At 34.6% G+C, this 25,257-nt stretch overlaps 1 protein-coding gene across 9 annotated transcripts in view; it reads right to left on the bottom strand.

Annotated features, from left to right (window-relative positions):
- Positions 1-25,257, bottom strand: part of THSD7A (thrombospondin type 1 domain containing 7A) — a 272,803-nt gene that overhangs the window by 42,052 nt on the left and 205,494 nt on the right. For all 9 annotated transcript variants that reach the window (XM_015281884.4, XM_025147356.3, XM_046938330.1 and 6 more), the window contains 6 exons: positions 21,425-21,659; positions 18,338-18,453; positions 15,699-15,831; positions 14,417-14,520; positions 4,625-4,819; positions 1,036-1,299 (listed from right to left, as the gene is read on the bottom strand). In XM_015281884.4, the coding sequence (XP_015137370.1) occupies positions 1,036-1,299; positions 4,625-4,819; positions 14,417-14,520; positions 15,699-15,831; positions 18,338-18,453; positions 21,425-21,659 (1,047 nt within the window). The remainder of the gene's footprint in view (positions 1-1,035; positions 1,300-4,624; positions 4,820-14,416; positions 14,521-15,698; positions 15,832-18,337; positions 18,454-21,424; positions 21,660-25,257) is intronic.

Raw genomic sequence — 25,257 nt, forward strand, 5'->3', positions numbered from 1 at the left:
CTTTGAGACATTAAGATATTAAGTGAATGCTCACTTTTCTATCTAATCTCAAAGATGTCTAGGCTTAGCTTCATACAGTCAAGAGATTCTACTATACCCTATTTCTAAACAGGAATTAATAGAGTTATAGAATTAATAGAGTTAATAGAGTAATAGAATTAAGATCCCCTTAAGAAATTCAAATATTTAAATACTTTAATTTAACATTATTAGAACTTACGTATATACTAACTAAACTTACAGTGACAACTTAATGGCACCCAGCTCTTCAAACCAATAGTTCAGATATGCTTTTGCACTGCAAGCAGGAGAACAGATGAACACAGAAACTCCAGTGACAAAAATTAGTACATTTCTGGCTCACTAAAAATTAGAAAGTGCCAGTTTTGATTCTAACACTACAGATGCATCCACTTCAGGAAGTTGAGTGTTCCCTCCAAGAGCAATGTGAATACAAGGACTATAAAGTCTTTAAGCAACCTGCATTTCCACGTGACAGAATTACACAGAAATAATGTTATGTCCTGATGATCTCAGATCAAAGTATATCTATTAAGGAGCTGAGGAGTGTAGAGATAAGGCTATTTAAGGAGATTAAAGCTATCTAAAGATTCTGTGTTTATTCAAATTCATGGAAATAATTTTCATCTTTTTGAAAACAGTCCTGTGCTGTCCCTGTTTATTTTTTAAGGATCTGACTCTCCTAAGTGTCTTTATCTTCAGATTTGCAAGAACAGTTATTAGGAAAAATGGTAAGATTTGTCCTTCATTTCTTAAAATACCTAGTTACTAATTTTCTATCATTTAGTTTTAAATACTGCACTGTAGCAACCAGTAAAAACAAAGTTTATTGTTTTATGAACCATTGCTGAAAAGGCTTTTTAGAAACATACAAGATGTGTACTTTGTTTGAAGATAACTTGCCATAAAATTCTGCCTAAGCAATAAATATCAATCTGCTAATTCCACCTGTACACATATAAATAGAATAAAGCAGATATGTAAACAGATGAAAGCAAATAGATCTTTAAATACCATGACTGTTGCATCGCGACGTTTCCACAAGTCGACTGTTTTGATCATAGCATGCCATGGCCTGGTAGCGATAGCCTTGTCCACATTCCTTAATGTCTCCTTGCACCTTCATTCCCAGCAATACTTCCACTTTACCCTCTGGTAAAATACAGTCTGACCAATTTCCCACAGGCTGAGCGCTGTATTTATCACATGGACAAAATTGATTCTCAATCAGAGGATATAACTGAGAATTTTTGCATTTATCTTTTTTTTTACTTTTTCCTGGAAAGAAGAAAAAAAAAATATTTTAGAAGGTTTGCATCAGTTTACATCTCCAAAAATTTTCATTTATCTATCCTTAAGACAAATCCTCCAAAAAAGATAAACCTCAGGCCAAAGTTTGCAAATTTAAGTGCTTTAAATTAAACATGCATTCCCAAAATTAGTTAGATTAACTCTTTTTCTTTAGTTTAATGTTTAATGTCTTTATGTTTAGATATAATGTAAAATGTTTAGTTTAATGTCTTTAGTTTAATGACTTTTGTTTCTTAAGTAATGAATGCCTGAATTTTATACATAGGTAACACTCCTTAAGATAAAGTCATATACTTGTGATTACTTTGAATAAATGTTCTTGGGGGGTACATTTTGAAAAAGTTAGTAATTAAGTGAATATATGATTTTTCCTCTATTACATAAGCAACGTGCAGTTCAATTAAAAAACAATTCTCTCTGGATAAAACTTTCTCAAGCTGAAGAAAGTTGCAAAAGGAAGTAACATACGGCTTTGGCACAGTAGTACTTTCCTTCAAAATGTGAAAACTCTTTCATTTCACTACCTGTTGCCATACATTTGTTAATGATCACTATTCCTATGACTGTAAAAAGCTCCTTCTGTGAACTCATATTTTTCTTCTAATCTGATTTTCCTTGTTCAACTCAGGGTACCCTTCCAGCCACCTCCTAGCCCCCATTAAATTTACTTTTAATCTTCTCTGTGGTAAAGTTTGGTCTATTTCCTTTCCACCTTATGAAGTAAATGTAAAAGTCTTTGCAGAACAGTTGTAAAGATTCCTGTTACTTAGATTATACTATAAATTGATATTCGGTAGTATTTTTCTTGCTTTTCAAAAGTACTGGAGAGAACTTTGCAGCACCTTTAATGATTATATTTACTTCTGCTTTTGTTTAAAATAAAAACAAGGTACTTCTAGAAAATTATTTCTTCTTCTTTTGACAACACAACTTTTTATTAAAAATACCCCTCTCTTTGAAACCACCATCTTCCCTTGGATAATTATGAATGCCCACCCAGTTAGCCTTTATGTCAGCTGTGTAGCACATTGCAATAGATGTAACACAACAGCACATTTCACTGCTTTAGCAAGTCTGAAGAGGTAACTTAACTCAGGCCAGGGAAGCACCTCATAGTATAGATAGTGTGGTAAGATAATTGATTATTTCTTACTTTGTTTTTAAAATTAAAAGTAAGAAAATATGTATCTGTTTTTCCCCCTTGTGCAGAAGCAAATCTGGCATAAAGTTCACTGGAGTTGCAAGACAGTCACAGTGAACCTTCTTGAAGATCATGAATTATTCACTGTTCACAGATCTTCTGATTTACAGCAGGATGAAGCAACTGATAGGGTTTTTATGCTATCATATTCTTTCTGAAACTGCTAATGGGCACCCCCCTTAGCTAGCTTTCCTTCTCCACAGACAACACAGACTAATTGGCAAATAGTGCTGTGACACAGGCCAAATCTTACACTTGAAGTTTCAGTTATAATTTGAAAACAGAACAGGATTTTTTTTTTCTCTTCATTTCATGCAGAAGTAAAAGAGCAGATCTAAAAAAAAAAAAAAAAAAAATTGAAGAAAAAGTGTTTTTCAAAGTGGCAGTATGTCTATCACATGGAGCAAGTAAAAGTTTCTGGAAAAGGATTCAACATCATTGGAAAAACTTTTTGTGCTGTTAAGCACAAGCTCAAGAAATTTCAAGGGACACCACTGCCTCAAACACAAAGTAACAGAGCATCATAACACAGAGCATCTGTAATAAAAAGAAAGATGACCTGAAAAAGAGTATTCTCAATAGTGGCCAAAATAAGGCAGAAAATTAAGCAGATTAATGTCTCTTGCAGTGAACTCAGCTACTGGATGAAGGCAACAGAGGAAGTGAGAACATAAAGAACTCTAAAGAAAAAATATTCAGCTAGGCGAAGGACTGGCTTAATCATAAATTAAACATTCAAGATTGCAGCTAAGAAGTCAAAAAGAGGTAAACTAAAGCTTAAGAATGAGAATTCGACTCTGTCAAGAGGCTAAAAAGCATTCAACTGCTGCAGCAATTCTATGGCAACAAACATCATTCAAGAGGGGAGTGTTGGTGTAGCCAAGAAAAGGAGAAAGACTACCTGATCTTGTTAAGGATAAATTATTGTTCTCTCACCAATCTGAAATATATGACAAAAAAGTAAAATCTGGGCTTTCACAATATTTTGTGAGAGAAGATCCAGAAAAATGTCAACAAATGTTTCACTTTTCCAATTACAGTTCTGCATGAAGAAACAAAACCCCAAAAAGCAGACCTAATACAAACTGGTGAAAATTCAATCTGGTTAGACAATGCTCTCAAGATATAGTTTGCTTATATAATTATGGGTGCTGAAGAATCAAAACAAATTGCAATCCTGCTCCCTAAACTCCTAGCTTACATAATACATGTAAATCAAGTGCAAATAACTAAAAAGGTCTATTGCCACTCTGTTTTTCATCATCAGTGTTTCTCCAGTGAGAAAACGCTAAGAGAGCTGGAACTGTTCAAGCCTAGGGAAGATAAAGCTAAGTGAGAATATTATCTATGTCTACAAATACCTGAATATTAGATGCAAAGAGGATTGAGTGAGATTCTTTTCAGTGATGCTCAGGGCTAGGACAAGATGCAATGGTTACAAACTGGAACACAGGATGGAACTTGACCATCAGGAAGAACTTCTGTACAGTGCAGGGGGTGGAGCACTGGTGCAGTTTACATAGAGAGGCTGTGGAATCACCATCCTTGGAGGGTGATACTCAGAAGTTGCCCGGATGTTGCCCTGGGCAGGCGATTCTAAATGGCCCTGCTTGAGCAGGAGGGCTGGACAAGGGACCTACAGAAGCCCCTTCCACCTACAACCATTCTGCAATTCTTTCAACCTTCCTGACCTCTTTGTGCAAAGAGGTAGGCTGCAGAATCAGAGTGCAGAATAAACAAGACATAAAAACTTGTTAAATAACAGACAATTATGCCTCTTTTGGTGTAAAGATAATGGAGGGCTGTCAAAAATGCAGGCCAAGAGGTTTTTATTTCTTTGGACTCTGGATCATGTTATCAGTTTATTTTTCACCTCCCTACAGATAATGCTGACTTACCTTTCAGAACAATAAATGGTCTGCTTTGTACTTCACTATCTGTACTCCATAAAGAAGAAATGCCTCCTTCCTGTGTTATCCTTACTTATCTCTAGCCACTTCCCTATGTTCAAGAGTTGTAAGGGAACCTCACAGCAATGCACGCTTCAATCAAAACAATTAAAATATGTATTATCTTCCTTGTTACTCTTACCAATAAGAGTACGTTTTCTTGTTCTAACTCCTCCACAGTCCCCATTGCAGGAAGAAAACTTTGACCAGTTTGTAAACTGACAATCATCTTGGCAGGGAATCTGACATGTCTGTGTTAAGGATGGTAAGGGGCCAGCGTACTTAAGGCACTCGCTGATGTCAGCCTGTCCTCCATCTTGTCTGCGACAAGTAATTGCTGGAAGCAAAAAAGGAATTGGATTTAGTTTGGCAATTTTTCACAAACATCTATAATTTACTAAGTCTACAGCATACTACCACAAAATCACATTCAAAGCCCAGAATAGCTACAGAACAAACAAACATTTGTAATCAATTATATCTTAAATGAATACATTTGATCTTTCTGAATGACTCTTTTGAGATTCTCTTTAAGTTACTATTTCTTTATCAATACATAGCAGGAAAATAAATCTAATTGACAACTGTAAATATTATGTTATCCATCTTATCACCATGTTATCCATATCTGTTATACTGATTTTCACAGTATCATTACATTATTCCTATAGAGAAAAGCTATAACTCTGACATTAAAACACTTCCAGTGCCATTTTCAGTAGCTGTGTAGAACATAAGAAACATAACTTTATCAAAAGTATACATTTTAGAAAGGAAAGACATAATACTTAGAAATACATTCTGGATAATACTTTGCCACTTGCAACAGTACTGCTGCCCAACATTCTTTGCCAATTTTTTTTGTTTTTGAAAGAAGGCTGAAAGACAAATCATATTTGCTATGGGTGAAGTAGCAATAAACAAGGATGTAACATTTCATGAAAGGACAACCACATCCTAAACAAAAGCTTCTGACAAGAAAAAAAAGACATTCTTAAAAAGCTTCAGGTGACACTAAAGGAAGTAGTAGAATACAAGGGTTTAAAAAGAATGGGCTGTCCCATCCACACAGTCTTTAACAATGTTCCGTTGTTGCTCCTCATGGATAAATTATTTGTTTGTTTGTTTGTTTGTTTTTAACATGGTTGCTTATCTATTATTCTAACCTAAGCCTATGTAAATCTTATATTATTTCCTAGCCCCAAACAACATAAAAGTTATTTTGCAGTAACAAGATTGAAAACTTCCAGCGGAATCATATTTATGCTTCTTCACATTTCACAGCACACAGGGTATGCAGTATCTCATAATGACTGTAAAAATAATTTGGATCACCAGTTGCTGCAGCAACATTGCATCCAAACACAATATATCATTCTCTAAGCATATGAAAGAATATCACGCTTTATTTTACACTCTGCTCAATAATTTAAACATAGTACTTCAATTGTACTGTCAGTAATTGCTTTACTGATATGTGAATTAAAAACGAATGTAAATTTTTGCATCCCAAGTATTATGGTATAATGATGTTCAACTGTTGGAGAAAAAATGGGTTTGAAAGCAAATTTTCAAAATAAAACTATAAATTATTTTTCCTTCCAAAAAAAAAAAAAAAAAATAGAAAGAAAGAATACCTGAAGAAGCAGGGTTATTTTTGTTTGTTTGTTTGTTTGCTTTTTGTTTGTTTGTTTTTTAAGACTGTTGTAAGGTAAGTTCAAAGGTTTTGTGACATGTACAAGCCTCCCTGCCCTTTTATTTCATGATAAAACAGTTTTTTTTCTATTGACAGTTTTGAACTAAATTTTTACTTCATGATGACTGTAGTAAGCTGAACATGATGATGCAAATGGTCTCTTCCAAATCCATGTGCCTACTAAAATATCCAGAGGTCCCGAGTGAATTGCTTTTGCCACACTACTGTGCTAAAACACTGAAAGGGAGGGAGGTTTGTTTTTCAGGAGACACTAAGCAAACTATTTCCCTGATCCCTGACTGCCCTTTGGTTCAGCACTGCTAGTACTGTTTGCTATAGGTTCAGTATGGCATTAAGTTGTGCTTACTGGGGGATCGACCAGCTGTACATTGTCTAATACAATTAATCTGTCAAATCCTATTATTATTGGTGGATTTATACAAAGAAACCTTCTCCTTTTTCTTATTTTTTTCCCCAGATGTAATGATTCAAAGAGAAAAAGTAAGTATCTAAAAACTGAAAATCCATACAACTATTTTAATGATGTGCGAACAGTACACACTGTAGGATTTCTACAGTCATACAAATATTATGGAAAACCACAGGTCAAACGAGCATCTGCTAATGCAGGCCTGGACTATGGTTTTGGATTCTTGTGAGATAATATGCAGCAGATATCCCAAGGTAAAAACAGAGTTCAGACAAGTTCTACTATGTGGAAATTCACAGAGGTCAAACCTAAATCCTGTCTTATGTTTATCCTTGGCATGCGTGCACATCAGCAAAACTAATTGCACTAACTTCACTTCATTCTCTGAGAGACATAGGCCACCATTTTTAGCAATGAAAACCATACTTACCAAAGGACTAAAATATAGTTCACTGATTAATTCAATAACTTTTAATAATCAACCTCAAAAGTTTAATAGCCATTTTAGATACTGCCTCTCCATCTAATTCTTTGATTGGCCACAAACACTGTTAATTGAAGAACGTACTCCCGTACAAGCTGAAGTGAGTATTTCTAAAGCCAATATTCATTCTTGATTATTAAACATTACCCTGGGGTATGTATTCAGTCTGCTATAAATTTTCTTCAGAAACATATTAGTGCATCTAATTTACATCAAGCAGACCCAGATGAGAAGTTCTGCTGGAGAAAAACTCCAAGTTGGGTTTTTTTTTTCAGATCAACTGTCAGTTGTACTGTACCAAAGAAGCAAAACTCTTCATTCTCGAGACCTAAATATTTCACCTTAATAACAACACAAATTAAAGGACAGCTTGGCATTCCAAATCAATTCCTGAATCTTAATTTTCAGAGAGCCTGTCCATAACTATTCATATTACTTCTATTTGACAGGACCTGGATACATTTTACTGCTGTTATTCTACAGATTTAGGTATCCACTTGAAAGGTTTATCGTGACAGTTAGAAGAGTGGATATTTTTCCATTATTTAAAGTAGGGATTTTGACAACTGTATACATACCATTAATATATTATTTTGGCCAGACATCAGTAATGCACTTATTTTTAATGTAGACGTTAAGAGTACAATCTACTTTTTCAACACACAGGCTAATTTGGGCAAACCCCGACCCTGCATCTTTGAACAAATGCACGGTTCTTTAATTATATTGAGTAAATGTCACTGAGATCAATGGTTAACTTACTATACAGGGCAATATCTTCAACTTCTATAAAGCTATGCAGTGTCAAACTAATTATTTGGCCTATACAACCATGCCACATTTATTACAGACATTAGCAGTAAGTGGAAAGAGCGTGGCTCTTCTATTACTGAATTAAGTGCAGGTAATTGTTAAGTGAAAGCATAAAGCAGAAGTTTGGCTAATAGAAAAATCAAATTTAACAAGGAAACTATTCACTTAGGAAATAGTTTTGGCATTTAACAATTATAATCTCCCAGAAGAAATGTGTGCAATAAACAGCAGTTTAAATTTTCTAGATATTTTAATATAATTAAAATTTCATCTGATAGCGCTGTTTCCAGTAAGCCAAGGGGGATGACAGGCTAATACATTGGTTGGTGACATAATCAAACACTAAGATTGTATTTGAACAAGTCTTCCTATGAGTGGATATATACAAGAATCTTTCCAGCATCGTTACTATCATCAAGATTTCACCGAAGTATGAGATTTATTGACCTCAAACAGACCTAGAAATTACATTGCTTTATAAATGAAAGTGCTCTAATATCATCTGCCTTACATTATACTTGCACTACTATTTTTTAATTTGTTAAATATTTGGTAGTAAAATCATTGTTTCATTTCTAGAAAAACAAAAAATTATTCCAGTAAATACCAACTTTTCTTATACCTGCTATCAACGTTGCCTAGGCTATGACTTCATCAATGTTTGTTTCTATTCCTGCAGGATATGTCAGACTAGACACTGCATGATGAAATATTTCTATCATGACGTATGGTAAGAAGGAGTATGTGCCAATAATATTGGGAAAATACAAACCCAAGAGTACTTCATGTGACAAAGAGTAACAATGTGTTACTGCTGAATCTTTTCAGGAGATTGTCTGGAGATCTTGGGTCTTGTTTTGGCAATAAACCATTAATTTCTCACAGCAATAATAGTTTTGAGCACTACTGTCCAAATTCTCCTCTATGAAAACTGAAGCTGCCTGTTGTTACCTGCAGTGACTTTTCAGTCATATGAACTAGACAATAGGGCACTGTTATCTGATAAATATCACTGAAGTAAATATAATAGTTTGTAGCTCCATGAAAGAGCAGCAGTCCTTTGTCATTTTGTCTCTTTTATTGCGCTTTTGATGAGGGTACAAAATAGCCACAAGAGCAAATGCCCCCTCCAAGTAAGCAATGCCCAGAGAGGGAGGCTGCTGTTGCTGCTTATCTACAATGAGAGGAAAATGCTTTTGACCACCGATTCTACCTCTGAGCCTCCTCATGGCTCAAACAAGCCTGCAAGTCGACTTATCTACTCGCAGCAATCCTGGGAAATTTCCTCCAGTTCCCCCCACTCCACAGTCTTTCAAATAACTATTTACATGCTATGAATGAAGAATGGTAAGAGCTCCGGATCAGACCTTTAATAATGGCCAATTCCCAGTGACATCAAGTACAGCCATTCAGAGATATTTTGTCTGACAGCAAGCTTACAAAAGCTTCTGCTTAAATTTTATAAATAACCTTCTTCTTGCTATTAGAGAATCTGCTGACAGATTTCACAATTTTCATCCTATTTCTCCTACAAAATTCTGAGGAAGATTTATGGTGGCAAGGACTGCAGGCTACATATCCTTTTGCAAATCTCTTTTCGGTCACTGGGGTAGCCCTTCCCTGTGCATCCATCCATATACATCATGATGCGATTAGGCTATTGCAGTTTGGGCATAAGAGCTGTATCTGCTATGTGTCCTCTTCACTAGCACTGGAATGTGATCCAACAAGCCCTGCTTAAATCTGTAAAGGCTACTGGCAAAACAGTCCTTTTTAGCAAGCAAGTTCTTTAGACTTTCCTATACAGTTCAAAAGGGATTTGAGCTATATTTCTAAGTTCCTTCAGAATTTACTGGAGCTGAGGTTTGCCAACATACTAAGATACAAATATAGAATAACATAAAACTGCTTAAGTTGTTCATAATTTCAAACTTTATATATGCTAATCAAGCTCATTGAATAGACCTCTGCTTTGAAGTTATCTATGTGCTAATAAATGTCAGCCATAAGAATTACAAAGCAGTCTCCTTAGCACATCCTAGCTGAGCAGGTTTCTCCTCTGTTCCACAGTAAGTTTTATAGCCTGTATCACCATAAAATACTAGAAGCCTGACTTCATAAAGCATTTGTTCTAATGTTCCAGATTTTGTATTTTTTTATCTGCTAACATGCCGTGTCCCTCCTTCTATGTTTCAGATAGCTCATCAAGACATCTGATTAGCTTACTATTGTTAAATGAGAAACAGCACATGATAATAAACATAACATAAATGCTGCTGCAGTAAAATATGGCTTTTCTTGTGCTCATCAGTAGGGAAGAGGAACTCTCAGGCCCATTGCTGATGCCTTCTTATCACTCACTCATGAGTGTTTTGAACAAGAGTAAGTTGAAGTCTTAAGTTACTACGATTATGAAATACGTTCTTGCTCTACTTATCCACTAATAAAAGACATTTTACCAGTGATATGACTGCAAATCTCCATTCATCATAAAAAAACACAATTGCATTGCCTATCCACCTTGTTCAAGTAGGTTCATGACTATAACAGTGAATATGTTTCTCAGGTGTTAAGTGCTATGTTACTATGCTTATGTCTAGAAATAGTTTCCCATAATTTGCATGAACATTTCTAAATGGAATTTATTTAATTAAAGAAAATAACCAAATCCTTTTCTTCTCTTTCCTCTGCATTGACCCAGCTTCTAATTTTGTGACTTTTTCATTTAAACTGACATGTAACAAAACCTTCATTATACAAGACAGCTAGAAACAGAGCTGTCTTTAACAATGAATCACAAATCTAAATTTTATGATTTGATCAAGTATCTCTTCTGCCAAGCAAGACCAATGTGACAAAAAGGTTGAAGAATGGAAATGTGAATAGCAAAGCTGTGATATAAAGCAAGGCATGCATATTCTATAGCTTTATTCAGACTTAAGTTTAGACACTTAAGCAGTTGTTTTTAATGATTTCTAACTTTTAATTTTTCTTCAGATGTAATTTTCTTTCTAACTAAAATATGAACAGTACAGTATTTTGTTGAAAATAAAGTACTAATGAAAGCATATATACCTTCCTATTATTTTCTTATTTAACACATTTGTTGTTCCCATACATGTTGCAGCATTCCTGTGTAGACAATCAAATCAGAAACAGGATAGACAAAATGGCACCCATTGACATTCATCAATGCTCGTTGAACAATTCTGGAGATCAAACAGTGGATGTGAGCAAAGTGCAGTGGTGAGTGGTGTATTTCAGCAGTGGTGACAGCAATGTAAAAGACAAGCCAGGTTCCAGAAAGCCATGCATAGCTGTCATGTCACAAAATGAAGAACATCTTCACCAGTTCACCTGCATGAATCATTCAATAGTGGTGCTTATTTTGAAAAATAACGTTTTGTAGCTGACAGTTTCCTTTAACAAATAGTGTTATTGAGCTCTTTGTATCTGTTGGAATTTCCATGGGAAGAAATGGGAGGCATTACTTTTGGAGCAATCTACTTACTAGAAAGGAATGTGTGATTTTTACATTCAGAAGCATCAGAAATTTCAGAGCTTTCTTTTTCAATTAAAAAAGAAACCACTAAAAATTCACACTTGGCTATTTTCATGGCAGAAATTAGTAAGAGGGAGGAGGATGTATATTAATAACCAGTGTTAGAGAAAATCTATATAAAACTGCTCAAACATAGTATCTATGTTCAAAAAAGCAAATTTTCTGAAGTGCAAACTAAATACATCAATATTATAGAGAACTGCAGAAGTATATTTTCCAAAGTTAATGTCACTTTTGTGCAAAACATCAGCTTTTACTTCCAAGTCATATTCATTGTAAAGCCACTGAATAAATCAGGATATGTCTTACTTATCTCAACCTAAATAAAAACTGTACTAGTTTTATTTAGCCTTTATAGAATATCAATTTAGACTTCAGCATATTGGTTGGTACTGAGATACATAAAACACAAATGTTTTCTAGATTTAACATTTATAATAATTTTATCATTTATATCAGTGGGAAAAATTCTGGGCCAAAATAGACTGTGGCTTTAATGCTTGTAAATTTAACTACCACAACACTCCAGAAGATATTTAGATACTTGGACTGGGATACAAAGAATCATCAATAAATGAACTCACCTTCCTTCATAAATTTTATAATAACTTTTATACACTTCATAGACTTAAAATAAAAATAATCATTAAAAAAAAAAAAGAAAGAAAGAAAGAAAAGAAAAATATTTCCTCCTAACCTCAGGAACAACTACAGAATTCTATGAAAGACGACAACCTCCTTCAGGCTTAGCTGCTCCCAGGGTTCTTATTTAAGGATTGCTCATCCTACACTCCACCCCATAGTACTAGAGAGTTATCCCATTATATCTCCTTGTACGAAAAAGACACCTGCTTCAATGTGTTATACTTTGTAAGATCAAATTCTAGCAACTATATGAAGTACCAGAGGGAAATACAGCCAATCTGTTTCAACAGCTTTAAAAACTACGTGCCCATTAATTCCAAAATATGTACTGTTCAGTATTTGTGTACTGTACACAAATGAATTGTAGCATAAAAACAAACAAGCAAATAAACAACAAAAACTCAACAACCACCAACTAAACAATATCAAGAAAAAAACCCAACTTGAAACTCAAGGCACGTAAGAATAATAGAATACAATTAGCTGCCCTTCATTACTAACAAGTATGAGTCCAAGTGGTCAGATTTAGGCATTACAGCACAACTATACACTGTCAGAGCAGCCCTCACAGACTACATACATTAGTTACAGAACTCTGAAAGAATTACCACAGTCAGAAGACTTTCATCTTGGCAATATAGGCAAAACATTCAGGTTTTGTTTTGTGGTAAGCTGTAAATTGATCTCCAATAACACCTTCTGAGTAATCAATAGAAGTTACTAGCTTAAGATTCACTCTCTGACTTTTTTACTATACCACAACTTCCTTCAATACTTCAAGGAAATTAATGACCATTATATTTTAGTTCTGCAGTTAACAACGTCCTTGATCAGGAATTCTACAATCTGCTGAGCCAATGTTGTTTTAACAGGTAGAAGTTTGCACTCAGCAAAGGCAAAAGAAAAATCATTCCTGAAATTCAGGGTTGACTAGTAGTTCAAAGCAATTTAATTACTGTAACACAGTAAGTGGGAACTGTAATTACTTTCAAACTGAGTTTATTTAATACACCTAAAAAAATCTCCTTACTATAAAGAGTCACACATATACAATTCTGATAAATCCACATTTTCTTTTATGAAGATGGGTGACCATAAAGCTGGATTTGGCTGTTAAAATTATTTTGAATTAAATGCAAATGGTAGAAAAAATGACAGGGTCACTGGATTGAAAGGATCAGTAGATTTGAAATCCAACTGGCAGCTGTTCAAGAGAGCTACACATTAGTGGTTAATTCCAGGGCCAATTCTGTTTAACATCTTTAACAATCTACACAGAAAGCACTCTCAGCAAATTTGAGGACAACGGCTTGAGAGAAGCAGTCAGCAGCTAAAGAAGAGTCAGGCTACTGTTCAGAAGACTTTGACCAACTTGGGATGGCAGAAACCTCATGAACTTTAATGGTGTTACGTCCTACACCTCCTGTGCTCTCACTGCCCTCAACAGCTACCATCTTTATACTCGATTGGAAGGTATAAAAAAGAGAGATTCAGACTCTTCTGAGGGGTATAAAATGAAAGAATAAGGAACCACAGACACGAATTTTGGAAGGGGAAATTTCAGATTAGATTTTAGGAAAAACAGCCCATAAGCAAACAAGAAATGTAGCCAGAAGTACCTAGAGAAATTGTGTGATCTCCATCTTTAGAGATACTCAAAACTCAGTGGGACATGACTCCTCGTAATCTGGTCCAGCCAGCGTGAGATCTAACTTTAAAACTGACCCTGCTCTGAGGGTTCCAAAATTCTAGTCTTCCAGTCCAAAATTACTGTAGGGTTCTCCCATCCCTCCAATCTTTGAAAAACACTTGCGAGAAACAAAAGTCTTACATTTGGTCTTATGGATATACTCATAAACATGTCTTCACAACATCATTACCTGAAAAATGTCCCATTTTCACAGGTGAACTTGCACAATCTTTTTCATAAAAAGAATAATTTAAAATGAACTCTTTAAATTCTTATTTAGAAAATACTTTCTACAAACACTCCTGTAAAACTTGTTTTGGGTAAATATGTTGAAATAAATTTAAGAAATAATAGCATGAATTATTCATTGGCATAGTATTAGTATTTAAAAATAAACTAGATTTGATACTTTATGAATAAAGCATTTGCCAAATGCCAGTTAGGATGCACCCTACTATATCAGCATTATATCATGCACCCTACTATATCATCAGTATTTTCCTCTGCTCATCCTCAGAAATTTAATTATTGTTAATCTACAATGACTGAACTTTATGGCATTTTCCACACCAGTAAAGCTGCAGACTTCTGAGGAATAAATGACAGGTTCTAACCTCTTGCTTGCAACCCAGGTCCACAAGTCTCATGTGCTCCTGGACTGTCTTGGCGCACATACCATGGTACTAGCTGGCATCTGCGCCACTTGTGGGTCTTCCACCTGAAATAAATGGAAATATAGAAAAGGAAATATAGAGAAAAAAATAGTTTAGAAGAAGAAGAAAAGTTTAGTATGAGGTCATGTCATTAAATTACCTCATCTACCACTTACAAGCAACTTTACTTCTAATTATCAAATAATTGTGAACCAGCCCAGGTAAAATTTGGTACTGAAAATACTAAACATATGGGGAACAGACAGTATTTTAAAAGATATTACTCTGACTCTGGCACTGACAAGTAAAAGGTTTCAAATTCACTTCTCTGATGTCTGGAATCCTCACTATGGTGGCTTCCCATTGTTGTTTCACACATTTTCATATCTCTTAGTTACATACAGTATTGCCTCCCAACGAATTTGCAAAGACAATTTTTACCAGAGGATGAAAGCAACGTATTTCTTTAATCTCAATCTGTTAGGGCTAAAATAAAATTAAATTCTATTTGTGCCTCTGCAACAAGTTCTTTCACTGGAATTAGCAAAGACTCTTCTCTATCTACTGGAGAAACCAAACACTGGCTACTTATTTAAACATACAAATTAAGGCATAAAAAATCCTCATCTTTACTATTTTGTCAAGTGCATCTAGGCTTTCCCATGCTATTCATACAGACACTACAAAACTGCTCCAAAAGTTTTGTCAAGAAATTATGAATCACCAGCTTTCTCTGGTGAATATTAAGTCAACAAGAAGAATTGAGCATGTTAGGGGATGTATCAATAGACAGATAATCACAGGTTTAATGGGGATGGAAAATGAAAAATATGGTCCTGCTGCATGGCAGTACAACTCAGTTCTCCTGAACAGAGGCTGCATTTCACTAGTTCAGACAGTTTAAAAAGGAAGTTTTTTTTTTTTATCATTAGAATTTCAAAATAATTGCCAGGAAAGGTTTATCTTGAAATGTAATTCTCATTAGTTGCAATGTTTTTGCAAATGAACTGAATATATATATATATATATATTATATATATCATTTTCTAAGAAAAGGAAACAAATAACTAGTGGGCCCCATATTCTGTGGGACCAATTGGGTCTATGTATCCCTTTAAAAACCTTGATTTAACGATGCATCCTATTTTTCATAAGAAGTGGAATTCAACAAATTTTCAAAGTGGAATTCAACAATAGAGGCTGAGAAATCGTGCATAAGCTATATTATGTTGAATAACACCACCTGTAGTTATAGCAGATGGGAGAAGCTTCACATTCCTTTTCCTCAAATAAAGTGTCCGGGCACTCACGACCACCATTAGCAGGGAGCTGGATAATGACTCGGTGACGGGATTGTTTCTTTACTATGACATCTCCTGAAAAGAACCACAGAGATTAATTTTCCTGCTATTATACAAGAATGGCAATAATTAGGGAAAAATAGATTTTAACGTAACAGGTGTAGAGTCAGTCACTACATTAGTGACCTGCCAGTTTCTTCGTAAGCAGAAAATTATCCTAATAGATAAAAAACACTTTAATCTCAGCTAAAGACCAAGAAGCAGAGCTAAAAAGAAAGAAACAACAGTAATAATGTACAAATGAATATATAGCTGTACACACTGTTTAAGAGAACAAAACTAACCAGCTAAGTTTGCTAGTGCGCTTCAGTTTCAAAGCACAAATTTGCTTTAACTACTGTCATGCAAAACTAGAAACAGAAATTTAAAAAGATAAATTATTGTATTTTGTTATTTATTCATTTACTAACTAATTCAATCAGAAAATCTAACTGTCTTTTCTTAATCTCAATAGTCAGAAATATAACAAATTTAATTTACATTCCTGATTCTCCCTGTGCTGGGCTTTAGTTCTTATGCTCTTGTTTTCCAACTGAGACTAGCATTACCCTAGCTACAGATACAAAAAATGTTTCAAAGGAGCACACACTACATATAAATGTGAAGTTTTATTTTCCCATTTTATAATAAATTTACAGTTTAGAGTTTTTAATTGTTATAATAATTCATTATTAATGATAAACAGCAAATGATCCTTGTAGGAATTTTGATTTAAATCAGCTTCAGATATCAATGCTTCAGGCAGAATACGAAGGGAAACCCCTCAAATGTATATAAATTTTATAGTGATATGTAACGTGCAGATACTACTATGTAAAAATATTGGGTTTTCTTTTTTTCTTTTCCTCTTTTTATTTATTTATTTTTTTTCTCAGAGAGCTGTAGTGCAGACATTTGGCTGACTGGGTTGATACCAGCTTTGCCGAGTTACTACAGCAGCTGCAGTTTGAACATAGAAGCGTACTGAACCACAGCCAAGCAATCATAATTAGGAGCAAGCGGTAGGAGAACCCCAGCAGTGGTTCTCCATCACTTGGCTGCTTTTCAGCATAGAGGAAAGTCTCCGGTCCTGAGTCAGCCAGCTCCAGGAGAAGCCGGGGGCTGGCACATGGACAAGACAGACATGCAGCCCATAGCTGCTGACTGGAGTGCTGACACAAATGAGTAAAGCCCATGAAATAAAAATTGTGTAGTAGTATGAAAATACTGTTTGACTCATGGAGTAGACAAAATGCCCATGTTGGTTAAAAAATGCACTACTTCACAGCAGAATACATTAAGTTTGTAGTAAATGTTCATGAAGATATACTCATTCCATAATGAATTTTCTTATAATCCACAGGAATGAGAACAGGACAACACTTGTCCAGGATGATCAGCTCCAACAAAAACATTTTAGAAGGAACAATTAATCCATTGGTATTGCTGTGAAAGAACAAAGTATTTAATAATGAACAAATATTTCATAGATTCAGATTAAATATTATTAATTATCTGTTCTTTTTCAAAGGGAATAAATTTAATCTTTGTAACATTCCATTTCTCAGAATGGAATTACTGTGAAAACGACTTATGCTTCTGTCTTTCATAAAACATAAAGAACTGACTGCAATACTTGAAATATGTATATTTGATGTAACAACATTCTGATAATGTGGTAGCTGTGAGTAATCATCACATCACACAGGGATTAGCACCCCATGGAACAAGGGTTATTACAGACCTTGTCTGTAATGGTACATATTAGTAAAATAACTCCTCTTTAGCTTGTAAGAGAAAAAGAGATAAGGCAGAACAATGTGGGCAATATAAAGCCAGTTATCACTTTGTATACAATTACAGTGTAATAAAAATTCAAGTGAGACCTCCACTGTTGTCAAGGGCTTTGTCAAGTGTATTAAAATGGTATTACAGTGTATGTTTGAATCAGAACACTAACATCAACGAAAAATTAGCTTAATTTTTTACATTTTTCTTCATTTTTTCTCTGGGGGTAAAGACAGGCAAAAGTCATAGAATTTTGCCAAAATTATATACATATGAATCTTGGGATATACAGTTTCAGGTTTTCTGATGAACAAGCAGCATATGTAATGTCAAAGACAAAATCCAAGTGTTTTATAATACATTCAAATACATTCAAATATAATCCTGCAGTTATAGAAGTATCTCTGTTGGCGATATACAGAAAGATAGGTGTTTACTGTGTGACTAGTTATCAGGTGAAAATGTAAAAGAGAGTTTAGTAACATAAAAATAAATAGAAAATAGAAGACATCCTTGAACGGGTTTTTCAGATAGGAGCCTGTAACTAGAAGTTATAAAGAGCTTTAGAAGCTACTGAAAAACAGTTCTATACTCTTTCATTAACAGAAACACTACTTTTTTTCCTGCAGCTACAGCTACAGCTCTGTCAGTTGTATTTTCTGTCAGGAGGAGGCCTGTATAAGTATTCTGCCAAAACCTATTGCTAGTCTGACTACTTAAAATCTGTCCACTAGGACACAATGGATAAAGTTACCTTCCTGACACGAAGAAGGACACAATGTCCAGTCGCTGAATGGAGTCACAATACAGTCCTTCCTACAGGGAAGCAGACAAGGCCTCACTGTTTCTGGTCGGAGGTTCTCAGGGCATCTGAAAAAAAAAAAAAAAAAAAGGATATATAATCAAATAAATGATAATTCTGCAGTGAAGTGGTGAATCACAAAAGATACTTGGATGCCTGCAGGCACACAAGGGGAGAGCTACTTGCCCAGAACTCACCAGGACAGAGCTCAGAAACAAAACCTGTTAGAAATTAAATAGATCTGGTGGAAGCAAGTCAAAACTGGTCCATTCTACACCTGGAGACTGAACTAAACAAAAACCCTCAACAATATGGCTCCTCCCTCATTATTACAGACTTTTGCATTTTGAGTGTTATTTTCAAACTTCTAAATTATTGTAAGGAAAAGCCATCTTGCTTAGCTTAGCAAAATATATATCTAGCTCTTCATAAATTTACTAAAATTCTGGCAGGAGACATATCTGACATAAATACAATTGTAAGCTCACATTTAGGTATAAGCTGGCCATGATCTTATGACAGGAGCTAGAAAGGGTTTGAAACAGGTCTGATCAATGAGACTGTGAAAGACTATCAGAAGTAACAGGAAAACCTTGCTTGTTTTAAGAAGAGGCTTGATCAGGATATAAAAGGTATTAAACTGCCACATACAGGGATCATTAACCCAGGTCAATTCCTGGGTTTGGTGTTCCCATTCTTTCATTATAAGGAATCAATGCTCTACACTGTGTTATGTCTTCAGAAAGATGCAATAGCTTTTGCACAAGTATTGCATATCTTTAAAATAATTTCAAAATGGGTACTGTCCTAAAAGCGCACAGCATGAACTGTCAGAAGATTGCATGAAGATGTACAAAAAACATCACTTCAACATTTTGAAGCTTTTGGCTCATTAGAAAAAACACATTACTATGATTCTCCTCTTGTTGGCTGCCAGGCATTTTGGACCAGAGAGATACGACACTAATTTTGTATTGGATTGGATCAACTCAGAATGGTTAGCTAGCATGAGGCATCTTTTCTGCCAGGCTGGAGGGAAAACTGGCAAGTCTAATGAAAAACTGGGAACAAAATGTGGCTTCTGTTGCCAGTATAGAATTACACCTGTGTCAGTAGGGGAAGAAGAATAGGGGAAGAGAGAAGAAAATGGTTGTTGCAGCTTCACAGGAAAACGTTTTTTGGCAACAACATCTGCTAGTTCATTGTCTGTCCCTGAGCAACTCATGTTCCATTCTCAAAATATGATGATTTACTGCAAACCAGCACCAACTTCTTGGAGGTAATAAGTCTCTCTTATAATGACATCTTCATCCTTTCTTCCTTCGCTCCTAAAATTCCAGTGTGAAGGATCATCACCTCTTCATAAACTCTGCCTTTTTAAGTTAAATTTTGCCTTTTTGCTTGCATGAAATTCATAAAACTAGATGATGGATATGTGGGCGTGTTATATATAATCAAAACGATCTGTCAGCAATCACATGCAGTGACTACATTTTCAGAATTTTTGTGTAGAGTCGAAATTCAAAATGATTCTCAAGAGGCTTACTAATAGCTTTTTGCTTAAGGAACAACAGAAATTATAAGCATACAGAAAATTTTGCATTATATACATTCACTGTTTCACTTACAACTTCATCTTTCAAAAAAAAAAAAAAGTAATTTCTCTTCAGATCCTTGGGCAAGGCAATTAGTTCAATTAGAACATCATTTCTATCTTTTATATTGTTTGTATTTACTATATGTGGCTTACAGCAATGTATTGATTTTTCTGGCATCCCTTACTCAAGGTCAAATTAAACAGAATAGATACAAGCTGAAGTCCGTAACTTGTGAGGTAGATAAGGCCAATAATATTGATTCTATCATACCATAGTAATCATTTTTATTAAGGGGAGTTTAAAGCAAGGTTCCTATTTACATTTTCACATAAAATGCCTGGTTCTTTAAAAATGATTTAGTGATTTTAATGTGACAATCTGAAGGATAGACCAAGATTTTTTTTCTCATTTCACTTGATTCATTTATGAAATAAAACAGTCCTCCTTGCAAAAATGTAAGGTCAGGCTAAAGGCAGAGATGATAATATTTAGAAAGGAAGATAAATCATTAAAGGTTTTTTTAAATAAAAGATATAATGGTATTATGACTGAATAGAACACAACTTAATGCAGGTATATAACAATTTAGGTTATTGAATGGACCGGTATCATTTCCCATATTTCTATTTAAAGTAGATTAGGAATAAGTCCATTTCTGAATAACACAAGGAATGGCTAGCACTGTGCAAATATTGTGTGTGAGAACAGCTGCTTCAGGAACTTTCTAAAAGACCTCTGCTCTCAGCTCTTCCAGCTTTAAATCTCTCCTGAGTAGGATCTATTTACAGATTGACAAACTGCATGGAGATATCATCAAATGTATTTAACTAGCAGCTAATCTGTACTTAACCCTGGTCATAAATAATGCTGAGAAATTAAACCACTGGGCTAAAGCAATCTCTAAGAAAAAAAATTATACTGGGAAAAAATCTGAAAGGAAAGCTGTCAAGCTAATGTTGTGTCAGAGCGTTACTGTGCTTGACCTCAGTTTGATTCTGAGAATGTGCTATTCAGTAGGTTACACTGTAATTAGAACCCCCAAAAATGCTTATGCAGTGAACTATCCTAATCTGTATAGCACATTGCTTGTTTTGAACTACCTGAACTATCTCAGAAATTGTGCTATACTGCCTATACACCACACACATGCCTCAGGACTTTCATCCTGACTCAGCCTGATGATGGTAAGCAGTCAACTGGGTTATGCAGTCAGATGTCAACATAGTCACTACTCTAAATATCACCCATAAAAATCAATAGTGTGAAAAGTACTTCACAGACCTTTAATAGCTTTAGCTTTGTATTTTTAAAATATGAATTGTTCCTTTGTAAGAGCACAAAGATTGAGAGGGCCATTTGTCTTCACATGCATTAAATGCACACATCTAGACCAGCAAAATCCAAATTAAAGTATGAAAGGATAATTTTTTAAGATCTTTACTTTTTTGGGCCTACTTGTCCCACGTTGACCCTCACACAGATGACTTTTCTTGTCTGCATCCCCACAGAACAGGTGGCCTCCCCGTTCCAGCTGGCAGAGGAGTTGAAAGCAGACACAGATGCATCCTCTATGCACTGTCCCCATGGGCCTGTCTGCCAATGATACACAGTGCAAGAGTGTTCGTTACAGCTGCGTGTTTCCTGTAGTGCACTACTATTTGGACACTGTACTCCTCCTGGAACAATAAAACAGGGCATAAGTTCATGTAATGAAAAAAAAAAAGTGATTTATTAAAACAAACAAATAAACAAAAACTTATGAAATTTTATTTCAGTCACATGAATTAAGTGTTGTTCTTTCTTCCTCATCTTCATATGCCCAATATTCATTCTGGCAAACTTAAGTTTGTAGACTACACAGAACAAACATACATGGACAGTAAACATAAATTCATATTATGAGGATGATAAAATAATCGTAAATAATATGACACACTATTTTACCTAATATCTTTGGGTTAATCTACAGCATTTTTATTTTGTGGTTCCCTAAAAGGTTGTAAGAGATAACCCAAGAAGACTCTAGGCAGAAGAAATGGTTAAATGTGCTAGTTTTGCATGTCTAGAGACCACTGTTTATGTCTAATTCATGGATCAATTAAAAAGATTTTTGGAGCTCTTGTCCTAGTTCCCAGTGGATATTCATCCATGTTACGTAATTACCAAAGAGGATGGCACAGCTGGCAATTTCAGGTCCAGACTGAAATAACAAAGGCTATTGCAGGTTAAGATTAAAATGCATTCATGTGTTCATAATTGTGAAGAAAAGCTCAGATAATGCTATCTTTGTTGTACATGTACAAAAACACATTTCAGATGTGTTCAATTTCTTACATTCAAACACTTGAAAGCTAATTTAGCCTCCCAATCCTGCATAAACCAAGAAGAGGTCTTTCTTACCAGACTTGATCATAGAATACTAGATATCTAGCACTGTGAGTACAAATCATGTTTGCTCAATCTCTGGTGCTACTCGACACACAGAATCTAGGTTTAAGAATTTACTTAAATATTCACGAAGCTTTTTATAAACTCCTGTGGATGAAATATACATTAATTTCCTATGAGGAGAAAAACACATGCTTACACCAAGCACACGTCAGGAAGCACATCAGCTTTTCTGTTCTACCACTGAAATTTAGGTTGCCCTACATACATGCAAGAGAGAAGGGGTTTTAAGCACTTATTATTGGGAGTGATTAAACAAACAAATACATATAATACAAGAAACAATGTCTATTTCAAGTACTCTAGCACCAGTAACTGTCTGAAGAGGCGAAAATGCTTTATACTCTATGCTACTTTTGTGAAACTTTTAGTTTTGCAGCAAACATGAGCAAAAGGATTATCTAATGAGACCACAGGATAAAATTCAAATTCTCAATTTTTTTTTTCCATGGGGATATTTTAAATTTCTGAATTTAAGCTGAAAAACAGTAATGCAACCAAGAAACTGTAAATATCACATTATTTGAGAAGTGATGAAAAAGACTATTTATTAATAAGTTTTGTGAAAGGGGATTAGAAACACATTACAATTTGTGAATGTGATTAAAAATGACTAAAATTAAGTTGTTTTTGGCTCAAAATGGATGTTACTCAAGTCAATCACAATTGCTTTAAATATATTTTATTATGCATAAAACCAAGAAAAAACCCTATTATTTAAATTTGGCCAAAAAAGGGAAATAAAAAAAGAAATGGTAAAACAAAATTATCATTATGTAGAAAGTTCCAAAAAGTCATTGAAATAGCTTGCTTCAGGAAATAAAAATCCTTCCAATTATCACCAGCAGACAGGAATACAAACAAGGAAATTAGGAAATGGAGTGTATTTTGAGAAAAACAAAAAAGATAGTACTGTCCCAAAGTATTTTGCATAGGAGAGAAGACTGATCCACAGAAAAAGGATACTAAACATGTTTCTGTAGTACAAGGAGTAAAGAAACAGGAATATAGAAGGGATTTTTTTTAAGTTGCTAAAGTAATTACTGACATCTGATGTTACCTCAGAAGAAACATACGAGAAACTCATAAATTCAAGAAAAATCATAAACTAAATGTTTATGGGTGGGCAAGAAGTGTTACTTCAGCAATAGATTCCATAATCACCAGTTCCTAAGGTATCTGAGAATACAGAGAAAACTTAGAATCAATCTCAACAGCTATGCAAGAAAGTATATTCAGGCAAAAAATGAGTGACACTGATTCGTAAGTAAAAAAAAAAATGGAGTGTGAATGTCAGCAGCTCAGTGGGAATCCAATTCCGTTCAAATAAAAATAATGAAGAAAACTGGAATGAATGAACAAAATGTGGAAGTAGTATTGCTGACAGGTGATACAATTATCAGCAGTATTAAATATCATTAATACCAAAAGCGTACTATTTACGTCTGAATAAGTGTGTCATTCTCTCCAGATAGACAGCATTTCCTTGTGCACCCTCAAATTAAGCACATAAAAAGAATAGCTTGGAAAACTGGCACTTAGAAATATCCTTTATAATGTCTGCATAGGGGTAAGAAGGTCAGTGCTGTTCAACTTCAAGAACCAAATGAGGACAGGTTTAAAAGGAATATAAAAAATAATGAATAATGCAGGAAAAAAATGTGGTTATGACAAAAAGGGACAAGTGATACTAAATACATTTTATATAACTAGACAAATAAATAGATGAATGTAAACTACTCCTTTTCAGTATTAAAAATGATAATTTTAAGGTATAAAAAACAATTGGAGTTGAAGCATTTCTTTTTGGATTTGAATACTTTAGCAAAGCACATTTGGAAATGAAAGGCTAGTTCTAAAGAGAGAGTTTTACTTATAAAATTGTACAGTTAAGGTGGTAACTTCTTGGAATGCTTTAAAAGACTTGTCATAGGCATAGCTTGCTTTTCTGCCTGATTTTAAGCTCATCATGGGAAAGACATGTTGCTCTAGGATCCATCAAGGATTGGATTTTATAATCCACTGTGCAACTGTCTTGATAACTTATAAATTTTGAAATGTCTAACGCTTTTTAAAGCATTTAAAGATCATTTTTATTAATCATTTTGCTATCCCTCGTTTTACAAATGCACGTCATTGTATACGTGCATTTCAAAACAGCTAGAATAAGCTCAAAGTTTGAGAAAAGAGATGTGAATGACATTCCTCTTGTAATTTAGAGAGTGATTTTTTGCCATAGGAATAAAGTAGGTGCTCCTTGAAGTAGCTGCACTTCCTGAAGACTGATGTGGTCAGCATGTGTAGAGTACTGCTATATAAAAAGTCAGTGTTGGTGCATAACTCTTGTTCCAGTCCTGCAGATATTCACACTTCCTTGCACATCACATATTAAATATGCAAATCAAGATGAACTTTAAGTACAACTCTGAGAGATCTCTCCTGTTATACATAACAGGATAGAAGTTTGGGTGCCTCTATGGAAGACAAGAAGTCTTCCATATGGAAGTCTGTCCTCAAGTCTTTCCTTGCATATCATTTGAATCCCAAATCTCCAACACCAGGCAGGAATATTACCTGGGTAATATTCTGAGTAAAAGGAAGCACAGTAATATCCTCTCACTGGCTTTCCTTTGCACTCAGGTATCAAGTGACTTTGCAAGTCCAGCTTGACAATTCGTGCTTCCCATTTCTAAAATTATGTATTTAATGTATTTGTGTTTCAGTTGAAATGAGTTAAAACTCACAAATATCCTTGTCTTAGCCAAAACTGATCCTTTAATGAATAGGAAATTTGTTAGGAAAACAATTACCAAATTCTGTTTTCAG

Source organism: Gallus gallus, chromosome 2 (genome assembly GCF_016699485.2).
Source record: "Gallus gallus isolate bGalGal1 chromosome 2, bGalGal1.mat.broiler.GRCg7b, whole genome shotgun sequence".
Taxonomy (NCBI): domain Eukaryota; kingdom Metazoa; phylum Chordata; class Aves; order Galliformes; family Phasianidae; genus Gallus; species Gallus gallus.